Source organism: Alexandromys fortis, unplaced genomic scaffold, assembly GCF_014885135.2.
Source record: "Alexandromys fortis isolate MF-2015 unplaced genomic scaffold, M_Fortis_MF-2015_v1.1 scaffold_1, whole genome shotgun sequence".
Taxonomy (NCBI): domain Eukaryota; kingdom Metazoa; phylum Chordata; class Mammalia; order Rodentia; family Cricetidae; genus Alexandromys; species Alexandromys fortis.
Window position 1 is genome coordinate 14,950,625 of NW_026067927.1, and position 25,239 is coordinate 14,975,863.

General features: G+C 40.4%; 1 protein-coding gene across 2 annotated transcripts in view; it reads left to right on the forward strand.

Annotated features, from left to right (window-relative positions):
• Positions 1-25,239, forward strand: part of Glg1 (golgi glycoprotein 1) — an 87,865-nt gene that overhangs the window by 15,603 nt on the left and 47,023 nt on the right. For both annotated transcript variants that reach the window (XM_050143596.1, XM_050143595.1), the window contains exons 2-3: positions 21,638-21,670; positions 23,585-23,671. In XM_050143596.1, the coding sequence (XP_049999553.1) occupies positions 21,638-21,670; positions 23,585-23,671 (120 nt within the window). The remainder of the gene's footprint in view (positions 1-21,637; positions 21,671-23,584; positions 23,672-25,239) is intronic.

Sequence of the window (25,239 nt, forward strand, 5' to 3'; positions counted from 1 at the left end):
TTCAACTCCCAGCCTCCCCCCCCCCACACGGGATTAAAGAAACCTATCTTAGTATAAGGGCACAGAGATAGGAACCAGTAGTGAAAGACTGGAAGTACCTCATGAGTATCTGCATCAAGAAGGGGAGGAGGGAGGAGAAGCAGCTCAAGGTGTTAAGAGAATTTGTTGCTTTTTCAGAGGACTTGGGTTATAACTGTAGTTCCAGGGAATCAGATGCCCTTTGGAGGCAGAGGCATGTAGAATCTGAATTTGAGACCAGCCTGATCTCCACAATGAATTCCAGACCAGCCAAGGCTACATACTGAAAGCCTACTACTCAAAACAGCAACAACAAGCCACCCCCATACCAGAAAAGCTGGCACCTGAATGCCATCATGCAAAAAAGTGTCATCTGAAACCAACGTGTCAGAGAATGGAGACAGGACTAGCTAGTCTAGTGAAATTAGTGAGCTCCAGATTCAATAATACATATGCCGGAACTGTAGACTATCGTGAGCTGCCATGTTCGTGCTAGAAATTGAACCTGGGTCTTTTAGAAGAGCAACCAGTGCTCTTAACATCTCCCTAGCCCTGACTCTGTTTCAGAAAACTAAAGTGGAGAAACTAGAGAGATGACTCAGCCGTGGTTGCTCTTTCAGGGGAAGTACGTATGATTTCATGGCATCCACATGATAGCTCAAGGAAATGGTGCCCTTTTCTGGCCTCCTTGGACACCAAGTATGAGTGTGGTGCATAGACATACACACAAGAAAACACCCATATATATTTTTTTACTTTTTTTTTTCTCTTTAGTTTCTCGGTAGCTCTGGAACCAACCAGTCCTGGAACTCCCTCTGTAAACCAGGCTGGCCTCGATCTCACAGAGATCCGCCTGCCTCTCCCTCCCGAATGCTGGGATTAAAGGTGTGCGCCACGTCACCACCATCTAGCAAGACCCTGTTTTTAATAAGAAGCCAAACACAACCAAAGAAATAGAGGAAGGAAAGGATGGGGGTAGTGCTTTATATCCATTGGGTATCAGATAACATGACACATACATGCATATGTATGTACATATATATCGGAATGCCTGTCTCTAATTTTCATTCTTGGCAAGTCTGTGCATGCTTTGGTGTGTAAGTATGTAAAAATACTTTTCTTTTTAAATTTTATTTTTTTATTTTACGTGCAGTGGTATTTTATCTGCATGTATGTGTGCGGGTGCCAGATCCCTTGGAACTTTAGTTACAGACAATTGTGAGCTGCTATGTGGGTGCTGGGAATTGAAACAGGTCCACTGGAAGAGCAGTCAGTGTTCTTAACTGCTTGAGCCACCTCTCCACCCCCTAAGTATTTTTCTAACTCACAACGCGCGTCCGTGTCCGTGGTTGATCTTTGTTTGCTTGGTTGATTGTTTTTGTTATTGATTGCTTGTTTGTTTTTGGGTTTGAGACCAGGGTCTCACTGTTCTTCCTTGTGGAAATTAGAACTTGATATGTATATACCAGGCTGACCTGAGTTCTAAGAGTTCTACAAGACTCTCTGCTTCCTAAGTACTGGGGTTAAAGGTGTACACCACCACACCCTTTAAAATCTGTGTGCTGCGCCTGTGCCTGTGTTTCCAGAGAACAAACTCAGGTGTCTTGCTGTGTTTGTCCACGTTGGCCTTGAGGTTTCTGTTTTCTGCTTCCACTTCCTAGACTGAAATGCTGAGATTTCAGGCGTGTACCACCGTGCTCAGTGTTACACCTGAATTTTATACAAATTGCTATTATTTGTGAACCCCTCTCCCCCACCCCACAAGCCAAATGGTCCCTGGAATTCACTCTGTAGACCAGGCTGGCTTCAAACTTACAGAGATCCCTCTGCCTCTCGAATTTTGGGATTTAAGGTGTGTTCCACTACACCCGACTATTTGATTCTTTTTGTTTTGTTTTATTTTACTTATTTATTATGACACAGTGTTTTGCTTGCATATATGCCTGCAGGCCAGAAGAGGGCACCAGATCTCATTATAAATGGTTGTGAATTGCTGGGAATTAAACACGGGCCCTCTCTCCAGCCCAGCTATTTGATTTTTTTAAAATTATTTATTTACTTATTATGTATACAATATTCTGTCTGTGTTTATGCCTGCAGGCCAGAAGAGGGCACCAGACCCCATTGCAGATGGTTGTGAGCCACTATGTGGTTGCTGGGAATTGAACTCAGGACCTTTGCAGATCAGACAGTACTCTTAACCACTGAGCCATCTCTCCAGCCCCCCCAGCTATTTGATTTTTAACAACTTTTGTTCTTGTTGTTTGCTTGTTTGTTTTGTTGGTTTTTTTTTTTTCGGTGTAGCCTTTGGCTGTCGTGGAACTCAACTCACTCTGTAGACCAGGCTGACCTTGGACTCACAGAGATTCGACTACTTTTGCCTCTGTGAGCGCTGGAATTTAAAGGCATGCGCTTTTTAATAATTTCTTATGTCCTGCTTTGGCCCTTGAATTTCCCGTTTTCCTAGTAGCAGCAAAAACCCTCCTTGAATTGAAGGCACCAAATCTCTAATATTATCTGTATCAGCAGTACTATTTTAAGCTGTAATTGACACACGTTTTCAATTCTCTTAGAGGTAGACAGAATTCTGTGAGTTCAAGGCAGGCCTGATCTACACAGAGTTTCAGGACAGCCAGGGCTACATAAATAGACCCTGTCTCAAAAACAAAAAAAAAATTTTCAGTTAATTACTTTTTTTTAGACAAGATCTCACTATTTAGCCCAGGATAGCCTCAAACCCAGAGAGATTTCCTGCTTCTATTTCCCAAGGGTTGGGTTTAAAGGCTTGTGCTCCACTTCTGGCAAGAGTGTATTTTGAATCTGGCTCTTGTCACGGTATCTTTAATACTTGATAAGTGGTCTTTATGACCTAGACCTTTTGAAAGATAATGGTGCTGCAGATGTTATTTAGTTAGTAGATTGCTTGAATAGGTCTTCCTTCATAACTGAGTCTGATCCCAACACCCCATATATTGGGTGTGATGGCACATGCCTGTCTCCCAGCATTCAGGAGTTGGAGATGAGGAGAGTCACAAATTTAAGATCAGCCTGGGCTACAGACCTTTTGTTTGTTTGTGTGTGTTTGTGTGCAGAAGTGCAACAGAGTACGATATCAAAGGAAAATCAGGAAATATTTGTATAGTTATATGCATACTATATGTGCTGGCAGGCACTTGAGTTTAGTTTCTTTTTTTTTTTTTTTTTTTCGAGACAGGGTTTCTCCGTAGCTTTTTGGTTCCTGTCCTGGAACTAGCTCTTGTAGATCAGGCTGGCCTCGAACTCACAGAGATCTGCCTGCCTCTGCCTCCCGAGTGCTAGGATTAAAGGTGTGCACCACCACCGCCCGGCTTGAGTTTAGTTTCTTCACTCTTTTTTTTTTCCCTCCGAGACAGGGTTTCTCTGTGGCTTTGGAGCCTGTCCTGGAACTAGCTCTAGTAGGCCAGGCTGGCCTCAAACTCACAGAGATCGGCCTGCCTCTGCCTCCTGAGTGCTGGGATTAAAGGCTGCACCACCACTGCCCGGCTTTTCCCTCTTTCTTTTTTTTTTTTAAGTCAAGCAATGTGTATACATAGTTTGAAATGTCAGAGTGCTGCCAGCTTCATGTGAACACTGTAATTTCCCTCCTTAACTCTTTCGACTTTCTTTCATTTTTGAGACAGGGTTTCTGAGTGAGATCCACCTTCCTCTGCTGTGAATCTGATTAAAGGCCTGTGCTAACACCACCCAAATTTTTTCACCCAAATTCTACTTTTCTTTTCTTTTTTTTTTTTTTCTGGAGAGGGTTAGGTTTTTATTTATTTGTTTCTTTGTGTGTATTGTTTGTTTTTGGAGATAGGGTCTCTGTCCGTCCTTCCCTCCCTCCCTCTCTCTCCCTCCCTCCCTCCACCTAGGGCTTGCCACATGCTAAGTCAACATTCAACTATTAGTTATTTTCATAATCTGTACACCTTTTCTTGGAATACTCTGTAAGTAAACTCTGTAGAAGCCTTGCAAGACTGAAGAATAGATGGTGATGCTGCACTACAAACAGTATTCAGGAAGTCAGCAGCTGTAGAACACGGCATTTTTTGGCTGAGTTCTGTGGAAAGCTTTTACCTACTTTAATGAGATCGATTTTAGTCCATTTCCTTGTCTCATTCATCAGTCATGAGTCATCCACATACTCATACAGTAAATAGGGTTTTTTTCCTTAAAGGAGATCAGATTCATTGTTACATAGGTCTGGTTATTTAAAAAAATAAATCCCCCCACCACCACCATTAAAAAAATCCCTAAAGTGGGCATGGTGGTGCATGACTTTAATTCCAGCGTTTAGGGCTTTGAAGCAGACAGGCAGATCTCTGAGTTTAAGGCCAGCCTGGGCTACAGAGCAAATTCCAGGACAGCCAGGGCTACAAACAGAAATCCTTCTTAAAAACAAACAAAATAACCCAGACTTCATCTTAACATCTTCGAAATCAGAGTGTACTTAACATTTATTACCTAATTATTATAGGCAGAGGTCCCCTCCTGTAAAGTAATGGCATGTGCGCGGGTGCACACACCACACACACACAACCACAACTCAGAGCTTGTTTGTTTTTGTTTTTTTGTTTTGAGACAGTTTCTTTGTGTAACCCTGGCTGTCCCAGAACTCACTTTGTAGACCAGGCTGGCCTCAGAGATCTGCTTGCCTCTGCCGCTGGAGTGCTGGAGCTAAAGGTGTTTGCCTGCACTCCTGTTTCTATAAAGTATGTTTTTATGATATGATTTAAGTAGTTCTTATATTGCCTATTGGGTATATTATTTAAACTTCTATTTATTTGTTGATCGAGAGAGTGAGAGATTATGAAGCACATAAGGGCCGCGTTGCACATGAGGAGACTGGAGAACGACATTAAGGAGTCAGTTCTACTTTCTTTGATTTTTATGCCTTACTCGTTTGGGGCTCCTTTCACCATTCAAGGGTTTTAGGGTATGACTTAATTAAGATTTACATACTGCATTTGATTTTTAAGCATAATCTTTCATGTCAAGAGAGCATTTTAGGAAAATGTACAGTTAACTTCAGGTGCTCTCCACCTGTTTTATATTAATTACGATTTTACTGAATATATTATAGAAGGACATTAACCACGATTAGAAATGCTGGTTTTCTCACCAGAGGTGATGGAGCACACCTTTAATCCATGCACTTGGGAGGCACAGGCAGACACCATCCCTGTGATTTCCAGGTAATTTGGTAAATTAAGCAAATTCCTTCCAGACAAAAGTAAACTTTTTTACCTTTTTTACTCTCCTATGCTTCTGAATAGGTAATCCCCCCTTTTTGCATGAACTCTGGTTTAGTGTTATCTAACAGTATTATTAGCAGGTAGTTTGTTTCTGTTTTTCTTCAGACAGGGTTTCCTTGTGTAACAGCCCTGGCTAGCCTGTAACTTGCTTTGTAGACCAGGCTGACCTTGAACTCAAAAGATTCATCTGCTACTGCCTCTCAAGTGCTGGGATTAAAGGTGTGAACCACCACCACCTGGCACAGATTGCTTTTTTAACTTCACTTCCTCGTAGTTTATAGTCTCAGAGTTGTTCCAAGTGGTCTAACCTACCATTGTGAAAAGCTTGGCAGCTATATACCATCCCCCCCATCTCCCCCCCCCCCCCCCCCCCCCCCCCCCCCCCCCCCCCCCCCCCGTTGATCTGACGACATGAGCACTGGATTTAGGATACTTACTAGTTAAACATACTGCAAAATGGAAGCTTTATATAGAAATGAAATAGTTTAAAGAGTTATCCAAGCCGAGCAGAATGTTTCAGTGTACATATTCTCGTGCCTACCAGATAATCAAGTTTGATTTTCTTTAGGCTTTTTATCTGTAGGTCTGGCTATCCTGAAGCTCACTCTGTAGACTCAGATTTGCCTGCCTATGCCTCCTGAATGCTGAGATTAAAGGTGTGTACCACCGTCTGGCTGGATATTTATTTTTTCTTTGCTGGTTAGTTATGCACTACTGTATGGTATGTGAGCACTTAAGGCTCTTCATGAACTAGTTCAGTGAGATGGTTTATGGTCAAAGACACTTGCTGCCAAGTCTGACAACCTGAGTTCGATCCCTGAAACCCATATTGTGGGAGGAAAGAGCCTTCTCCTGCAAGTTGTCCTCTGAACTCTACGTGTATGCTATGTTGTGTCCACACACACAAATAAATAAATAAACTTGATTAATAATTTAAAAAAATACTCCATTAAGAAGAACTGAAATCACAGAGGTTTTTTTAAAAATATTTATTTATTATGTATACAATATTCTGTGTGTATGCCTGAAGGCCAGAAGAGGGCGCCAGATCTCATTACAGATGGTTGTGAGCCACCATGTGGTTGCTGGGAATTGAACTCAGGACCTTGGAAGAATAGGCAATGCTCTTAACCACTGAGCCATCTCTCCAGCCCCATCACAGAGGTTTGTAGGTGATAAAATATGCTAGAATCTCTAGGTTTGGAATATAGCCAAGAATATAGGCTGTTCTGTGGGGAAGCATGTGTCCTTTTTTTTCTTTCTTTTTTTTTTGATTTTCATTGAGCTCTACATTTTTCTCTGCTCCCCTCCCTGCCTCTCCCCTCCCCTTCAATCCTCTCCCAACGTCTCTATGCTCCCAATTTACGCAGGAGATCTTGTATTTTTCTACTTCCCATATAGATTATATCCATGTGTGTCTCTTTTAGTGTCCTCATTGTTGTCTAGGTTCTCTGAGATTGTGATTTGTAGGCTAGTTTTCTTTATGTCTAAAAACCACCTATGAGTAAATACATGTGATAATTGTCTTTCTGGGTCTGGGTTACCTCACTCAAAATAATGTTTTCTAGCTCCATTCATGTACCTGCAAATTTCAAGATGTCATTATTTTTTCTGCTGTGTAGTACTCCATTGTGTAAACGTACCACATTTTCCTTATTCATTCTTTGGTCCAAGGGCATTTAGGTTGTTTCCAGGTCCTGGCTATGACAAACAAAGCTGCTATGAACATAGTTGAGCACATGTCTTTGTGGCACGATTGAGCATCCTTTGGCTATATACCCAAAGTGGTATTACTGGGTGTTGAGGAAGGTTGTTTCCAAATTTTCTGAGAAATCATCACACTGACATCCAAAGGGGTTGTACCAGCTTGCATTCCCACCAGCAATGCAGGAGTGTTCCCTTTTCCCCACAACCTCTCCAGCATAAGTTGTCATCAGGGAAGCACTTGTCTTAAGGAGGTGTGAGCAGGTAGAGAAGAAGATAATTTGCAGACCCTAAGTCAGCTGCATAAACCTGCAGGAAAACAAACTGATATACTTGCACTTAATGGATGCTAGAGGTCAATGACAGGTGTTTCCCTCCGTCAATCACAGCTTTATTTGTTGTATTTTTTTTGTAGTACTTTGAGAATTTCATATAATATATATTATCATTCACCCTTCTCCCAACTCCTTGTATACTCTTGGGTGTGTGGCTAAGCATAATTGGTTCATTGGGGTTACAAACCTTAAAGAAAACTGACTGTTCCTTTTCTAGTAGCTTTGTTGACCAACAAACTTCACGGATCCTTTTCTCTCTACTACCCTGGTGTTGAGATTACAGGTTCAAGTTAATGTCTGGCTTTTACATGGATACTGGGGATCTGAACTTATGTCCCCATGCTTGCTTACCAAGCACTTCATCCACTGAACCGTCTCTCTAGCCCCTATTAAAATAACATCTCAAAAAATAAATAAATGAAATAACATCTCATGTTCATTTATGTTGGTTAGGTCTAGTGTTAGTTTTTATGTATCCCTGGTTGTATGTATATAGAACTATGTAGAACACTCTTGCCTGGAACTCAGATCCACCTGCCTCAGACTCCTGAGTGCCAAGATTAAAGACATACATCACCACTCCTGGCCCAACTTAGTTTTTTAAATTATTTATTCTACTTGAATAAGTGTTTTGCCTGCATGTATGTCATGTACACCATGTACATGCAATGCCCAGAGAGGCCAGAAAAAGGCACTGAATTCCTTGGAACTTGAATTTGTATTTCTGACAAGTGTTGTGAATATTGATGCATTTTGAAATCCTCTGCAGGATCAGGGACTGGTGATGGCTCAGCCATAAAGCTGAACAAGCCTAGTAACCTGAGTTTGTTCCTCAACCATGTAGGAGATAACCAACTGCACACTAACGGTGGCACTAGAACATAGTACATGCAAACTCACATTCAAATAAATTGAAAAACCACTGCGTCTTGTGTGAATGTTTTTCCCCGTCAGGCCAAAGGCTTTTGAAATGAAAGTTAATAACATTTACCTGTTCACTTTCCTCTAGGTAATGTGTTTGTTGTTATGTGAGATATTAAAGGGAAAGAAAGGAGTTTTTACTGGCAATTTTAAGTTCAACTTGATCTTATCTTAAAAATTACATGCCTATATAAAGTAATTCATAAAACTCTTATTGCTATCTCAGGGTAAAAGAGATGCTATTTTTACTGTCTATAATTAACCTAATTCAGGGAAAAAGAGCAAGCTTATAGGAAAGTGTACCTCTGGAACAAATGAGAAAGCTCAAGAATTGCTTTCTTGAAATTAGTATTCCCAGATCTAGTTTGATGTTGTTGTTCTTTATAATTATAAACTTTGTTAGACAGATCAGTGCTTAGTTTATAGGGGGTTAAAAAATTTCTTATATTCAGCCAGGCGGTGGTGGTGCACGCACTTGGGAGGTAGAAGCAGGCAGATCTCTGTGAGTTTGAGGCCAGCCAGGTCTACAAGAGCTAGTTCCAGGACAGGCTCCAAAAGCAAAAGAGAAACCCTGTCTTGAAAAACTCAAAAACCAACCAAACAAAAAAACTTATATTCAACATGGTTTATTCTATTTTTTATTAATGTTTTTAATGATTTTATTTTTAGTTTATGTGCATTTGTGTTTTACCTGCATGTTTGTCTGTGTGAGGGTGTTAGAAGCCCTGGAACTGGAATTACAGACAGCTGTGAGCTAGCTGCCTTGTGGGTGCTAGGAATTGAACCCTGGGCTCTTTGAAAGAGCAGGCAGTGCTCTTACATTAGCCATTTCTTCAACTCTTATTTCTTTTTAAAATAGTATTAGGAGTTGAAAATATGGCCTTACCTGTGCTAGGCAAACACTTTACTGAACTTTACAAGATTCAGTAACATCAAACATGAGATTAGCTGGAGCGGCTGTCCTTGTGCTGTTCTATGGAGCATGGGGAAGTGGCTGGAGGCAGATAGAGTCCTCCCTTTTCAACTTTGTTGTCTTTGTTTGGCATTAATAGAATGTGGTATTTCAGGCCAGGTGTGGTGGCCACACATTTAATCCCAGCGCTTGGGGTAACCCCACCCCAAGCATAGGAAGGAGGATCTTTGTTAGTTCAAGGGCAGCCAAGGCTACATAATGAGACCCCCATCTCAAAAAAAAAAAAAAAAAGTACTCTAAAAGCTGTTTCTGTGTGTTGCACCTTTATATTTAGAGTAGCTAAAATTAACTTTCATTTAAATCCTTAAACTTTTTTTTCAGAACCTTTCTAAGCTTATCTCCTATCTTCTGACTTTTTTAGTCTTTGTCTCATTTCAAAGATCAAGAACTGTTACTTAGCTTAGTTTTAAATGGTAGGTCTATTTTTAGTGAAAAAGACCCCTTTTCGCTTAAAAATGCTTATATTTTAAATTTGTTTTTATCACATCGAGTGTCCCAGAATAGCATGTTGAGGCTTTGGCATCTTTTATCCTGACAGTGCCAACACACGCTGCAGCAGATGGTTGGACTGCTGTTACGAGAAGAAACCCACACACTGTAGAGACACTGGCTGACATGAAGCAGAGCTGCTGCCATCATATGCTGTCTCATTAGAGCCAGCGTGTTGACCAGGATATATGCGGATGACAGTAGTGCATCACAGCATCATGTCAGCTAAGCCTTCATCCCAGCTCCAGTAGCTGACCGCTTGGAAACATACTCAAATTTTATGGGATCTCAGAAACTTTTGAATGGCTACTGTAGGAAAGAAGAATATATACTTTTTAAATCCAGAATCCAATCAATAAATATTTTATTTATTTATTGCTTGCAACCATAAGTGCTTGCAAACGTGTGCTCTTTCTTGGTAATACATTTATTTCCATCCTAACCAAGTATCCAGAAGGGAGATTGCAATCTTAGATGTTAATATTACTTGTGTATATTACTTGTGTAATATTACTTGTGGGTGAGGAATTAGAGTGGAAGAGAGAGCACATGTACAAAGAGAAAAGTGACCCAAACTCCCAACTGAATCTCTTCCAACAAGGATGGTATCCCATCCACTTACAAGGACTCTGTTTGCCTTCCACTTGGCCTCAATTTTCAACATTGCCACTTTTCGAAAATAAGACTCCCAACACAAGTACTTTGAAGGAAGCATTCAAGCCATACCATTTGCCTTAGACTATTGAGAAGTGACGTATCAGTAAAATTTCTTACCTCCCTTCCCAGTTCAGCTTGGGTGTATGGTTCAGTCTGACCTCAAAACCTCATAATCCTTCTACCTCAGTCTCCTAAATCTTAGAATTACAGTTGTATGCTGCATTAGATTTTTTTTTTATTTTTTGAAGTTTGTTTGTTGTCTGTGTGTGGGGGGGTGTTTTTGTTTGCATGTATGTATGTGCACCACTTGTATGCCTGGTACCTGTGGAGGTCAGAAGAGAGTATCGGATTACTTGGGAGGCAGAAGCAGGGAGATAAGGAGTTCCATCCAGGCCAGCCAAAGTTATATATATATCCTGTCTCAAAAACAAAACAGAAACCAGAACATCACTTGTGTTAGGTAAGTATTCTTTCATTAACTTCTCTTTCCACCGCTTCATAGCTTAGAAATTTATTCCCACTTAATAAGAAAACTTTAATTAGATTTGTTAGAAAGAAAGAAGGTGTGTGTGTGTGTGTGTGTTTTGCTTGCTTCTCTGTATGTCCACATGGCTACCTGGTACCTGTGAAGGTCAGAAGAAGGCATCAGATCCTCTGGAATTGGAGTTATGGATGGTTGTGAACCACCATGTGGGTGCTGAGAACTGAATTCAGGCCTCTAAGAACAGCAAGTGCCCTTAACTGCTAAGCCATCTCTCTAGCTCCTATTTTATTCTTTTTTTTTTTTAAATCAGTATCTCTTTATGTAGTTCTGGCTGTCCTGGAGCTTGTAGACTAGGCTGACTTTGAACTCACAGAGATCTTCCTGCCTCTGTTTTCTGAGTATTGAGAATAAAGGAGTGTTCCATGCCTGGCCTACACTTTAATTTTTGAGATTGTTTCATTTTGGCGTTGGGGCATAGCAAAAAAATTTTTTATTGATATTTATTGAACTCTACATTTTTCTTTGCTCTCCTCCCTGCCACTCCCTTCCCCCTTCAACCCTCCCCCAAGGTCCCCATGCTCCCAGTTTACGCAGGAGATCTTGTCTTTTTCTACTTCCCATGTAGATTATATCTATGTAAGTCTCTCTTAGTGTCTGCATTGTTGTCTCAATTCTCTGGGCTTGTGGTTTGTAGGCTGGCTTTCTTTGCTTTATGTTTAAAAAGCACCTATGAGTGAATACATGTGATAATTGTCTTTCTGGGTCTGGATTACCTCATTCAAAAAAATGTTTCTAGTTCCATCCATTTTCCTGCAAAATTCAAGCTGCCTTATTTTTTTCTGCTGTGTAGTACTCCATTGTGTAACCACATTTTCCTTATCCATTCTTTGGTTGAGGGGCATTTAGGTTATTTCTAGGTCCTGCCTATGACAAACAAAGCTGCTATGAACATAGTTGAGCACATGTCCTTGTAGCATGATTGAGCATCCTTTGGATATATACCCAAAAGTGGTATTACTGGGTCTTTGAGGAAGGTTGTTTCCTAATTTTCTGAGAAATCGCCATACTGACATCCAAAGGGGTTGTACCAGCTTACATTCCCACCAGCAATGCAGGAGTGTTCCCTTTTCCCCACAACCTCTCCAGCATAAGTTGTCATCAGTGTTTTTGATTTTGGCCATTCTGACAGGTGTAAGATTTGGAATCTCAGAGTTGTCTTGATTTGCATTTCTCTGAGGACTAAGGATGTTGAACATTTCCTTAAGTGACTTTCAGCCATTTTAGATTCTTTTGTTGAGAGTTTTCTGTTTAGGTCTGTACTCTTTTTTTTTTTAAGTTATTTATTTATTATGTATACAGTGTTCCCACTTCCCATATGACTCTGGCTTATGTCAAGTTGACATAAAACTAGCTAGCATATACAGTTTCTTAAAGAGCCTGTTTTGATATAGATCTTATATTAGGAAATTACTGCTTTAAAAGGCATATATATATGATTTAGAAATATGGGAATGTTTATAAAAGATTGTATCTTATTACTATTTATTAATTTATCAGCATTTGTTATAGTTGTATTGATATATTTTTGAGACAATCTCACTCTGTAGCCAGGGCTAGCCTGGGTTCCTCAAGCTGGTCTTCCGCTCCTTCCTTAGTTCCTGAGTGCTAGAATTATACTCGTGGCTGACTATCATAGTAACCTGATTTGGTCTAATTCAGGTGGTAGACTAGTCTCAGAATTAAATTGTTCCCTTAGAAGCACCAGTAATTTGAACTAGGTTCTATAAAAAGATCTGCACATCCTAGAGCCTTGACCTATTTGTTTTTCTCAGACTATTCCTGAATTTAAAAAAAGAGGGAAAAAAGGAAGGACGTGACTGGTCCCTGGGTTTTGGTACCAAGTGGATGAAAAAAGAAATAAAAAAGAAAAAGATATGACTGCTCCTAAGGAGGGTGGAAGAGAAAGGTTATTGTAGATGTGTGGCGGAGCATAGTCAGAGGCAGGGACATCACGTCTGTAGCGGACATGACCCTGAGCCCTGTGAGGAGAGGGGAGATGGGAAGGAAGAGGGAAGGAGGTGTCCAGCAACCAGTAGACACAAAAGAAAAGGGGTAACCAAAATTATTGGATTATATAGGGAAGGGTAGCTGGGGGAAGGGCTTGCCAGCCTGGAGGGTCCTGTAAGAGGAAGGGATTGAGGGATGCAGGGAGAACCTGGTGGCCAGCATCTGCTTTGGTATGTTAAATAGGCACTTTAGCCATTAGTCCCAGGTTTGAAACCTAACAATTACCTTACCTGCCTTTCACCTTTTTTTTAAAAATCAAACATGTTCCTATAGAAGTGAATAGCTTTAATATTTCCCAGCAGTATTGTCTACCACCCACTTAGGGAAGAATCCAAGTAATGAAAGTAAGTTAAACCCACTACTCTAGGCTTAGTGTAACATGCTTATTTGGACTGTGGGAAAACAAAATAGGACCTTCCTTGAGATTTTTTTAAAAAATCAAAACCTTATAGTTATCCCACTACATATCAGGAGATAACAAATAAATAAGCCTACAAATGATCAGCATAGGGGTCAACTGTGAATAATGATTAGATGGTTGTGTGAGGATTTGTGGCTTACCTCTTTAGCACACAAATTAGTAGAGCCAGAGTTTGTATTTTTCTGTGTGTTTGTTTGTGAGAGAAGTATTGAGACAATGTCTCATGTAGCCCAAGGATTGCTTCCAACTTCAAAGTGCTGGCTTTGCAGGCACCATGGGCAATGGCACGTAGAGAAAGCACAACTTTTCGTGAGTCAGCATTGTTAGCAGACATACAACCTGTGTTGGTCACTGTCCTTTGGAAAAGTAGTATTCAGCTGCGCCCCCTGGATGACCAGAAGTAAGGCACTGAGTGGAAAGTAGTCTGAATCTGTGGAGACATGGGGTCAATTTTCCAAGACTACAAAGAGTTTATCCCATCAGAAAACCATTTTGTTACATTCAGTTTGCTTTGAGGAGCAGGCTTTGGATTAGGTTAGTGCCTGTGTTATTTGTACTGCCTTCAAATTTTCTCAAGGACATCTTTATTAGTAAGCAAATCTGTTGTGAATTTAATACCTAATACTTAGGAAAAGCAACATGTTCTTTTGTATTCCTCTGGTGGATGTTTTGACTTCAGTTGATAAAACTTTAGGATGCTTAGTGTTCTAGTTATCATCCAGTTCTCAGTTTCTGTCTCAGAACCTGGGATAGTTTCTACCTTATGTCTAAACAAAAACCCACAGCTCTCATCTTAAAGGGATAGTTTATTCAGAGCCATCTTGAGTGACCATAACCCAGGAACACAGATATAGTTATGCCAAAGTCCATGTTCCAATGGCAGTTTTGTGAAGATTTTATAGTTTTATAGAACAGAAAAAGTCATAAATCAAGTTTAGAACACACCGATGGGAACATTAGAGAGATTTCCTGTAGTCTGAAGACTTTATCTGATGGTATTCTCAGCTTTGGGGTTGGCAGAGGCTAGTGGTCTGCTAACTCAACAGATTCTAAAAGGCTTTATCTATTGTCACAAGATGCTAGTTCTGTCTTGGGGCAAGGAGTGGGTGTTCTGGAGGGCCAGAACTTAGCCCAAAGTAATTAGCCTGGACCTGCAACTTTCCAATCTCTCCACGGCACTGAAATTCTAATCAGCCAATCGCTGCAGAAAGATTCCTTCCAGGTATCCTCCTCCAGTTAGTTGTGGGAATCTGCTAACTTCTCTGGCAAGTGACTTAAGGAGTACATGTTTTTTTATTTATACCTCCTGTACAAAAGCATATTGAATCTTTATGAATTCCCAAACCCTAGGGAAAGACGTCTCAAAGCCTGCCCTTAGCAGTCTCCAGTTAAGTCACATAAACTTCTGTAGATGTGTGCTGTAGTTCTGTTAGTCAGAACTCTCTGTTTTTTGAGACAGGATTTCTCTGTGCTGCCTTGAAACTCACTCTGTAGACCAGGCTGGCCTCAAGCTCACAGAAATCCGTCTGTCTCTGCCTCCCGAGTGCTGGGATGAAAGGTGTGTACCACCCTCACCGTTGAGACTGGCCAAGATCTTGTCTGCCTCCCTCAGCCTTCCAGGTGCTGGTTAGTGTTATTCTACCAGCTCTTCCTTTCCTTACAACCTGCTGTGAATTTATGGAACTTAGAGGAAGGCCTAGGAACTTTAAGTCTTAAAAGCAACTATTTCAGTTTTGCTTTTCCTGAAGGAGGAGGGTAAAGTACAAGAATAGCCACAACTTCTGAGTCACTGATGTAGAAAAGCTAAGTAAGGTGAGCATAGTTCTCATAATTCAGGGTGGCTCTTAATCCAGGTCCCTGGTTTATCTAATTATGGCATCTGTCTGTATCTGAATTTATCATGTAACTGTCAAACTAAATCATTTTAGACTTTAAAGAGCTTTAGTGGATAAAATTGCTTGTCATGCAAGCCTGACAACTTGGCATCCCTGGGACTTACAATAGAAAGAGAACCAACTTCTGAAGTTGTCCTCTGTCTTCCACACTTGCACCGTGGTGCACATGTGCCTGCACTCACACAGATAATACCTCTCTCCCCGTGCTGGCTAGTTTTAATGTCAGCGTAACACATAAACTAGAGTTATGAAAGGAGGGAACCTCAATTGATAAAATACCTCCATAAGGTCTGACTGAAAGGCATTTTCTTAATTAATGGTCAGTGGGGGAGGGCCCAGTGCATTGTGGGTGGTGCCATCCAAGGGCTGATGGTTCTTGGTTCTATAAGGAAGCTGGCTGAGCAAGTCATAAGGAGCAAGTCAGTAAGCAGCATGCCTCCATGGTTTATGTGTCAGCTCCTGTTTCCAGGTTTCCCCTCTGTTTGAATTCCTGTCCTGACTTCCTTTGGTGATAAAGAGCAATATGGAAGTGTAAGCAGAATAAACCCTTTCCTCCCCAGCTTGCATTTTGTCCTGGTGTTTTCATTGCAGCAATAGGAACCCTAGCTGAGATACCCCTACAATAATAGTAATAATTAAAAATTTAAAATTAAGAACCCAAAACAGTAAGTTTGTATATTATACCTGACCACCCTACCATCCCATCTTTCACGGGAGAGGCACCAGACTGAACACATACACTTTATTTAAGCCGTTCATTATTTAGTTGTCATTCCTTGAAAACCTAGTGTTGCTACCTGCAAGAGTACATTTGGTCATGTTAGTTTCTCTGTACTTGAGTAGCTTTGTAAGATTCAATATAGTTCCCTTTATCTGGAGTCTGATATGTTGCAAGACATGGAATATCAGTTAAGTGCCAGCTTATGCCAGCATTCAGCCACATGGGTTTTTATTGGAGTCAGGCAAGTATCTCCAAGTATGCTCATCCTCTCTCCTGTCTTACTGCCTTTGTTTGCTGCCATTACTCATATACCCTCCAAGTTCCTTCTCGGTTTTATTTACCACTGCGTTGGGATGGATACGTGTGTTAGGTTCTCTCTTTCCTGTTGCTAGTAACTTTTTTTCTTTAAATATTTATTTATTATGTATCCAGTGTTCTTCAAGCCAGAAGAAGGCCATATCTCATTACAGGTGGTTGTGAGCCACCAAGTGGATACTGGGAACTGAACCTAGGTGCTCTAGAAGAGCAGTAAGGGCTGTTAATAGTTGAGCTATTTTTTCCAGCCCCAAGCTTCAGCTCTTAATTCTCTATCCTTATCATGTTATCATTTGAAAAATTTAGGCGTATCTGTATTAGTCAATGTCTCAGGAGGAACAGAACATATATGGGGTTTACATGCTGTGGTCCAGCTAGTCTAACAATGGCTGTCTATCAATGGAAAGTCCAAGAATTCAGTAGTTGTTCAGTCCACAGGGCTGGATGTCTCAGCTGGTCTTCAGTGTACACGAGAACTGAAGTAGTGGTTTCTAGCTGGTGAAGAAATGGACTTGCCAGTGAGAGCAAACAGGCAAAGAATACAAACTCTCTTCTTCCTTGTCCTTTATTTAGGCTGCTACCAGAAGGTGTGGCACAGAAGAAAGGTGGATCTTTGTTGAAATAGGAGCGGTGGCGGGGCTGCGTCCCCAACACCCCGGCCGCTTGGCTAGCTCATGCCCAAAATAACAACACACAAACTGTATTCATTTAAAGAACTGCTTGGCCCATGAACTCTAGCCCTTACAGGCTAATTCTCGCACCTGGACTAGCCCATTTCTAATGATGTGTGTAAGCACCCCAAGGTGCGCTTACCGGGAAGATTCTAGCCTACGTCCATCGTGGGTCTCAGCTTCATGCGTCTGCCTCAGAGCGCAGAGCTATCGCATCTACCCGGGAGAGCTGAGCATGGCGTCTCTTCGGGAGCCGAGCAGAGTCTGACCTCACTTCCTCTTCCGCCCAGAATTCTATTCTGTTTCCTCCTCCCATCTATGCTCTAAGCTAAGCCAAGCAGTTTCTTTATTGCTCAGCCAATGAAATCAACAGATTGATATATGACACTCCCACATCAGATCTTTCAACCTCAAAAGATTAAAAGTGAATCTTTCCATTTCAAATGATTTCAGTAAGGAAAAAAATCCCACACAGGTATACCCAGTCACTTGGATTTTAGTTAATAACTCTAGATATAGTCAAGTCGACAGCCAGGTCATCACAATATTGTATTTGGAGGTTTGTCTCCTGTCTGCTAGTTCCCAAATAACCACACTGAGGCTTAATATTAATTACAAACTGTTTGGCCTATTAGCTTAGGCTTATTATTAACTAGTTCTTATGACTTAAATTAACCCATTTATACTATTGTGTACCAAGAGGCTCGTGGCTTGTTACCTAACATCTTGTTTTCCTGGCAGCTGCTGATGTCTCTCAGACTCTGCCTTCTTTTGCCTTGTATCTTTGCTTGTATTTACTACCTGGGTCTATTCTGCCAAATAAGCTTCTTTATTAATCACTGGTAATAAAACATATTCATAGCATACAGAAGGGCATCCCACATACAATATCCCCAATGTATATATATTTATTCATGAAATATCCCAACATTACATATATTTTAAAATACCTTAGAACATATGAGCCTGGGAAGATACTTGGGAGAGTGTTTGCCTTGCAAGCTTGAGAACCTGAGTTTGGACCTCAGGATCCACGTGAAAAGCTGAGTGTGTTGGTGCACACTTGTAATCCTACCCATTGGAGATAGAGATACGTGCATCTGGGGTTTGCTGGCCAGCCAGCATAGTGTCTTCAGGGAGCCTTGTCCTAATGAGATACAGGGTGAGCAGTTACTAAAGAATGACATCCAAGGTTAACCTCTGGCCGCCGTACACAGTCTTTTTAGTTGTTTCCTGGTTTTTTATTGTTGTTGCTTTTGTTTTGTAGAAACAGGGTGTATTGTCTTCCCTGCTGTGTGGCTCAGATTGGCCATTCCTAAATTTCTTTGCTTCAGCCTCCCAAGTACTCCCCCACTTTTCCTTTCACAGAACTCATTCTCAGTGGTTCCCAACCTTCCTGATGCTCTGACCCTTTAACCTCATGGCATGGTGACTCCCAACCATAAAATTATTTTCATTGCTACTTTATAACTAATTTTGCTACTGTTATGAATCATAATATAAATATCTGATATGCAGAGTGACGTACTTCAAATTCTACATTTGTTTGACTTAGCAGTTTTTCTATACTGCTGTATTCTTGAGCTACCTGGGATTAGAAACTAAAGTCTTGAATTTTTTATGTCTTACAACAACACCAGCATAAGAAATATATATTTGTTAATTCATTTCTTGTGATTTCACTGACGGCTAGAAAATAAAAACATTCCCAGCCATATTCTATTTTAGTAATTCTGGGTTTTGTGTCCTGTGGTTTTTTGTTTTGGTTTGTTGTTGTTTTTTCCAGACAGGATTTCTCTCTGTAGCTTTGGAGCCTGTCCTGGAATTTGCTCTGTAGACCAGGCTGGCCTCAAACTCACAGAGATGCACCTGCCTCTTCCTCCTAAATGCTAGGATTAAAGGTGTGCACCACCACCTCCTGTGGGCCTGTGCTGTTCTTTTGAGATTAAAGATAATCTAGTGTGTCTAAATTCCACAGTTTGGAGGAAGTAGGTGTGTTTTATCTGATGGAATGATTTGATTGGAGTATTGTAGAATTAGCACCCACATCTGTTTTGTTTGAAATTTTTGGTTTGTAGTTCATACCCCCCCCCAACGCTGGGATTAAAGGCACGAGCCAATATGCCTTTTAATTCCTTACCAAATGACGGAACAATACAAGTTTCTCCTACCATTTCTTTTATTTTCATTGACAGTGATATGCCTCTGTTCACAAAATTGTGAAAACACTGTTTTATATCTTATATTTTTCATGATACTGATGTGTTTCTCTTAGCCACTTCTCTGGTCTTTTATTCTAAAGACATTTCAAAGTTTCCAAAATTAACCATCTGTGATTATATTTATAAATCCTTTATAGCCATAATGTCCCATGAATCTTCAAAGCTTGATATCATAACCTAGAGAAACAAAATCTAGCAAGAAAATGTAACTCCAAAGCTACAGAGAAACCCTGTCCCGAAAAACCAAAAAAAAAAAGAAAATGTAAGACAAGTTTATGTTTAGTTGCAAATCCAAGGTAGTAGGGGTTGTGGGGGTGAGATGGATTAGATTAGCAGACAAGGGCACCTGCTGACAAGCCCAAGTACTTGAATTTGAATCCACAAGGTCAAACTGGATCTCACAGGTTGTGCCCTAACTTCTGTGTGTCTGTGTGCGTGTGCGTGTGCGTGTGCGTGTGCGTGTGCGTGTGCGTGTGCGTGTGCGTGTGCGTGTGCGTGTGTGTGTGTGTGTAAAAAGACAATATAAAAAAAATCAAGCACTGGCTTCTAAAGTAGCAGTTCTGTGTCTGGTTATGTCATGCCTTCATGAAAATACACTAGTCTGGTTGTCAGTGGTTTGGCTCTTACCAGTTAAAGGTTTGAAGATTTTGTTTATCCTTTCCTTGATAGGGATATTTGTTTTCTTGTGCAAGGTTGTGCAGCCTATTTGGTTAGGCTTTGCTCTAGCTAGTGGATTAGATTCAGATCTGTTTCATGTGTCTTTTCCATGCACCAGCAGCCTGGAACACACTTTCCCAGGGGAGCCAGGAGTACTAGAATACAATGTTAATTCCACAGATTCAAGAAGAAAGACCACTGACTCAAATCATGGCCAAATTAGTTAAAACACGATTTTTTTAGTCATGTACACATGCTGTCTCTTCCTAAAGGTAAAGTGCAAGTGATCAGCACGGGATGTGGAGAAGTTACGTAAAGGTTTTTGTAGTTCAGGAGTAGGGGTTTCCAGATGGGGGATTTGGTGGGCAAGTTGGCAGGGTTACAGGAACAGAACATAAGCATAGCAAGTTGGTCATGGCAACCTCCTGAAACACATGGTTGTTGCAGGGTGGTCATTACAACAACCTCCTGAAACTAAGGCAAGAACCATTGCTGCTTCTTGGAACAGGCAGTACAGAACCACTTGTAGTTAAGTTACAGGTGGGGGCACAGCCCAATCCTTGAAAAACAGGTTTAGTCATAAACAGGAATGAACCTTGTTTGTCTTTATGGTGGGATGGCTTTTAAGCCTAAAATGGAGTTTATCAACAAGCCAAACCTCCCAAGCACATTTACAGCTTTTGTTTATATGTTGACACATGATTTCGATATGTAATTCTGACTGGTCTGAAATTCACTATATAAATCAGGCTGGCCTCAAACTCAGAAAGATTTGCCTGCCTCTGACTCCCAAGTGCTGGGATTAAAGGTGTGCGCCACCACTGTGCTGCCCATTTTTTAAAAAATATTTATTTATTATGTATACAATATTCTGTATGTGTGCCAGAAGAGGGCACCAGGCCTCATTACAGATGGTTGTGAGCCACCATGTGGTTGCCGGGAATTGAACTCAGGACCTTTGGAAGAGCAGGCAGTGCTCTTAACCACTGAGCCATCTCTTCAGCCCCTGTCCTGCCCATTTTGAGTGTTAATTTATGATGTTTGGCTCTCTGTGTTAGAAACAAGAAAGAATACTCTCAGTGTAGGGAGCATGGGAACAAAGTAAAGTGTAGTGGCATTTCATTTGTATTTTAATAAGAAAAGTTTGAAGATCTGAAAGTAAAACAGTTGTGTTCCCCCCCCCTTCCCGTCAGCCTTATAGACCAGGTAATGGTTAACACACACCTTTAATCCCAGTATCCACAATGAAATGCACCTTTAATCCTAGTGGTGCACTTCTTTAATCCCAGTCCTCGATAGGATTATAAAATGGGAAGACACAGCTCTCACACACAGTCTCATTCTGATATTCCAGGAAGCTGTCTCTTAAAGGAGCAGCAGTTTTTGCTGCTAATGCTGAGTCAGGAAGCCTTCTCTTAAAGGAATCTAGCAAACAGAGCCTACCTGAGAAAATGCTGCTACCAAGAACGCATGCTTGACCCTGTTCATTCTTTTGTCCAGCCCACTCCTCTTTAGCATTCAAAATTAGAAAATGTCATATAAAAAGAGTCCTTCTGGTGCTGTTGCTTATAGCATTAGGTGTGCCTTCCTGTTTCCACATTGCACTGTAGATAGAGAAGGGGTTATTCCTCTTGTGCAGGCCTGGTGCATTGTCCTGGGGATCTGGAAGGAGTGTCAGCTCCAGGGTACTCCTTGATTAAATATCAGATTCTGGTTTTGACTTTATTTCTGTGATGTTTGAAAACTTGAGGGGTTGGGTTTTTTAGTGTTTGTTTCTTTGTTTTAAAACAGCTTTCTCCTTTTTTTTCTTCTAGCCTGAGAATGAAATTTCTTCAGACTGCAATCATGTAAGTATAAATTTTCAGTAATTTACCATATGTGCTTTATAAATATGATAACCAATTTTAGGATGCTTTTTCATCTTTTTCTAGAAGCTTTATATTTTCTCTGATTCTATTGGTTTTAAAAGGATGATAAGCCTTGTTGCATTGTTTAAGAAATTTTATAAATACTATTTTGTTGTAGAAACCATAAGGTGTGGCTCATGGTCGTCCTTATTACAATTGCCATATAAAAAGAATTTGTGTTCTGTTTATCAAATTAACAGGATATTGCTTTTCTTTTTTTGTTGTTGTTGTTGTTTTATTTTGGTTTTGGCTATTTTTTTTTTTTTTGTTTGTTTGTTTTTTGATTTTCGAGACAAGGTTTCTCTGTGGCATGGAAGCCTATTTTGAAAGCTTGGTAGACCAGCCTGACTGGCCTTGAAATCCCGCCTGCTGGGATTAAAGGCCTGCACCACTGTCACCTGGGCGACAGCTTTTTTTTTTTTTTTAAAGTTCTTTCATCAAGATAACTACTGTGAGCCAAGTACAGTAGTGCAAACCTTTGGAGGCAGAGACAGGGAGATCTCTGACGTTAAGGCCAGCCTAGTTGGTTTACATAGTGAATTCCAGAACAATCAAGGCTACACAGAGAAACCCTGACTCCAAACCAAACAAAACCATATTTATTATATCGTAACACCTTCAAAGGAGACAGATTGCCAGGGTGGTGGTTAAACTCCTGAATACATTAAATAAATAATTTAAAAATCAAAACCAAACAATCATATAACAAAGGGTCAATCAAGTGTTTTCAGGGAATAAAGACAGATATTTCTGAACTAGAGTCCGAGCAACTATCCTTAATATTTATCTGTGGAAAGCACTGTTCTGTGAATTCTCAGACAAACTCCACCACATCTGAACATTTGGGGCAAACTTTTTGGAAGTAGATATTTTCTCTAAACATAACAAAACATCACACACAGAGGATCAGTATGGGGGTTGTTTCACTAATAAAAACAGACATCTAAAAACCAGGATTGCTAGCTCACTTCTGTATTTCAACACTTGGTGGATTTTTGTTTAATTTTGGTTTGGTGTTTTGTTGTTACTGTTTTTGTGTTTTCAAAACAGAATTTCTCTGTGTAACCCTCAGTGTCCTGGAACTCACTCTCAGGCTGGCCTTGAACTTACAGAAATCCATCTGCCTCTGCCTCCCAAGTGCTGAGAGTAAAGGCATAAGTCACTACTGCCCAGCTAGTTTTTTTTTCTTTTTGATATCACACAATTTAGAATTTTTTTAGTTTTACTTTTAATTGTGTCTGTGTGTGGGTTTGTGCACTTAGGTGCCATATCCATGGAGGTCAAAAAAGACTGTCAGATGCCCTGGAGCTAGAGTTACAGTTAGGCACCTCAGAACCTGGGTTCCACAAACTGAAACTCTAGTTTTCTGCATAAGCAGTATATACTTGTTTGTTTGTTTGGTTGGTTGGTTGGTTTTTCGAGACAGGATTTCTCAGTAGCTCTGGAACTCACTCTGTAGACCAGACTGGCTTTGAACTCACAGAGATCTGCCTGCCGACCTGAGTTCTGGGATTAAATCCATACGCCATTACCACCTGGCTAAGCAGTACATATTTTTAACCACTGAGCCATTTCTCTAGCCTATGTACTACATAATTTTAGTTCATAGTTGTAAAAACATGTCATTTAGGAGGAACGAAAAAAGAACATCTAAATGGTGGGTGTTGCTTTAATTATGTTTGTATATATTTTGTGTTTTTTTTTTTATCTGAATGAATGTGTGTTACTGGAAATGTAAATATGCTTTATAAGGCTGTATAATTAGTCTTGTAATTTATAATAATCATTGATGACAAATAACCAAAGAATTTTTGTTTTATTTTGTTTTTTTTTTTTTCTTCGTCTTCAACCCAGTTGTTGTGGAATTACAAGCTGAACCTGACTACTGATCCCAAATTTGAATCTGTGGCCAGAGAGGTTTGCAAGTCAACTATATCAGAGGTAAAGTATGAAATAATTTTTGTGACTATTGTGAGTTGTAAGACAAAGTAGAATCTGTTGACCAACCTCCTTATTAAGAAAATGACTCAATTGCTTTACTTTTCTTGGAGTTCTCATCTGCCTTGGTTGTGATACAAGAAGGATATTTAACTAGACTTCTTTTTGTGACTACCCACTGAAACAGGACAATGAAATCGGTTTTTTTTTTTAAAGATTTATTTATGTATTATGTACACAGTGTTCAGCCTCCGTGTATGCCCGCAGGCCAGAAGAGGGCACCAGATTTCACTACAGATGGTTGTGAACCACCATGTGGTTGCTGGGAATTGAACTCAGGACCTCCAGAAGAGCAATCAGTGCTTTTAACCTCTGAGCCATATCTCCAGCCCTGAAATCAGGTTTTTGTTATTTCTCAGATACACAGGACAGCTGCTGAGACTATCAGAATAGATTTTTCCAGAGACCTATAAACCTTCCTAAATGATTTGGCTATGTGTGCAGTTTGGGTGTGTTAAGCACATATATCAGATAATAGGCATTAGTGTTTAAAAGGTAAATTATAATCATTGTTTATATAAGTATAAATTGAGTATAAAGAGAAAAACAATTAATGAAATTGTATGTCAATATATAGATGTTTTGTTTTAAGAGGGGATCTCACAGTGTGACTTGGAACTCAGTATGTAAAACTCTGAGATCCACCTTCCTATGCTTCCAGAGTGCTGGGATCCAAGGCATGCACCGCCACAGCTGGCTTTTTAAATTTATATTAGAATTCAGAAAGACAGAGATTTCTAACTAAAGTATGAGACTCAGAAGAAAAAAAAAATTGAATCCTTCCTCAACTCCTAAATGCTGTTATCACAAGCATCTACCACAATACATGGTCTCCAGGTGATTTAGCCAGTTACTCTGACTCTGTTAAAAATTGAGGTTCAGCCAGGCATGGTGGTGCACACCTTTTATCCCAGCCTTTGGGAGGCAAAGGCAGGTAGATCTCTTGAGTTCGAACCCAGCCTGGTCTACATAGTGAGGACAGGCAGGGCTCTGTAGAGAAAGTCTGTCTAAAGAAAATAAAAGGATTTCCACAGTTCCTTTATTTGAGTGGTGAAAAGACATTTACTGGCTCAGTGTAAGTGGCATTTGAAAGGATAAAGATCCTTGGTCCTAAGTCTTTCTAAGGCTGCAACTGTTTTAATACAGTTTCTCATGTGCTGACCCCCAGCCATAAAATTATTTTCATTGCTACTTCACAAATTTAATTTTACTACTGTTATGAATTATGGGTCTTAGGTAACCCCTGTGAAAGGGTCCATCAACACCCACCCCAAGGAGTCACGAAAGCCTCAAGTTCCATGTCTCTTTCCCAGTACCCCACCCTCTAGGAATAAGCATGTCTAGCTATCTAGAAACTCTTAAACACTGCTCTTCCAGTTTTTATGGAGACTTCATTGTGTATCTAATATTAAAGTGGGTGGGGAAATCCAGCCAGGCCTGTCAGCATTCTTCTTGGTCTCTACAGCATTCTGTGGTATTGGCATGACCCCGTGCAATAAGAGGGTTCTCAT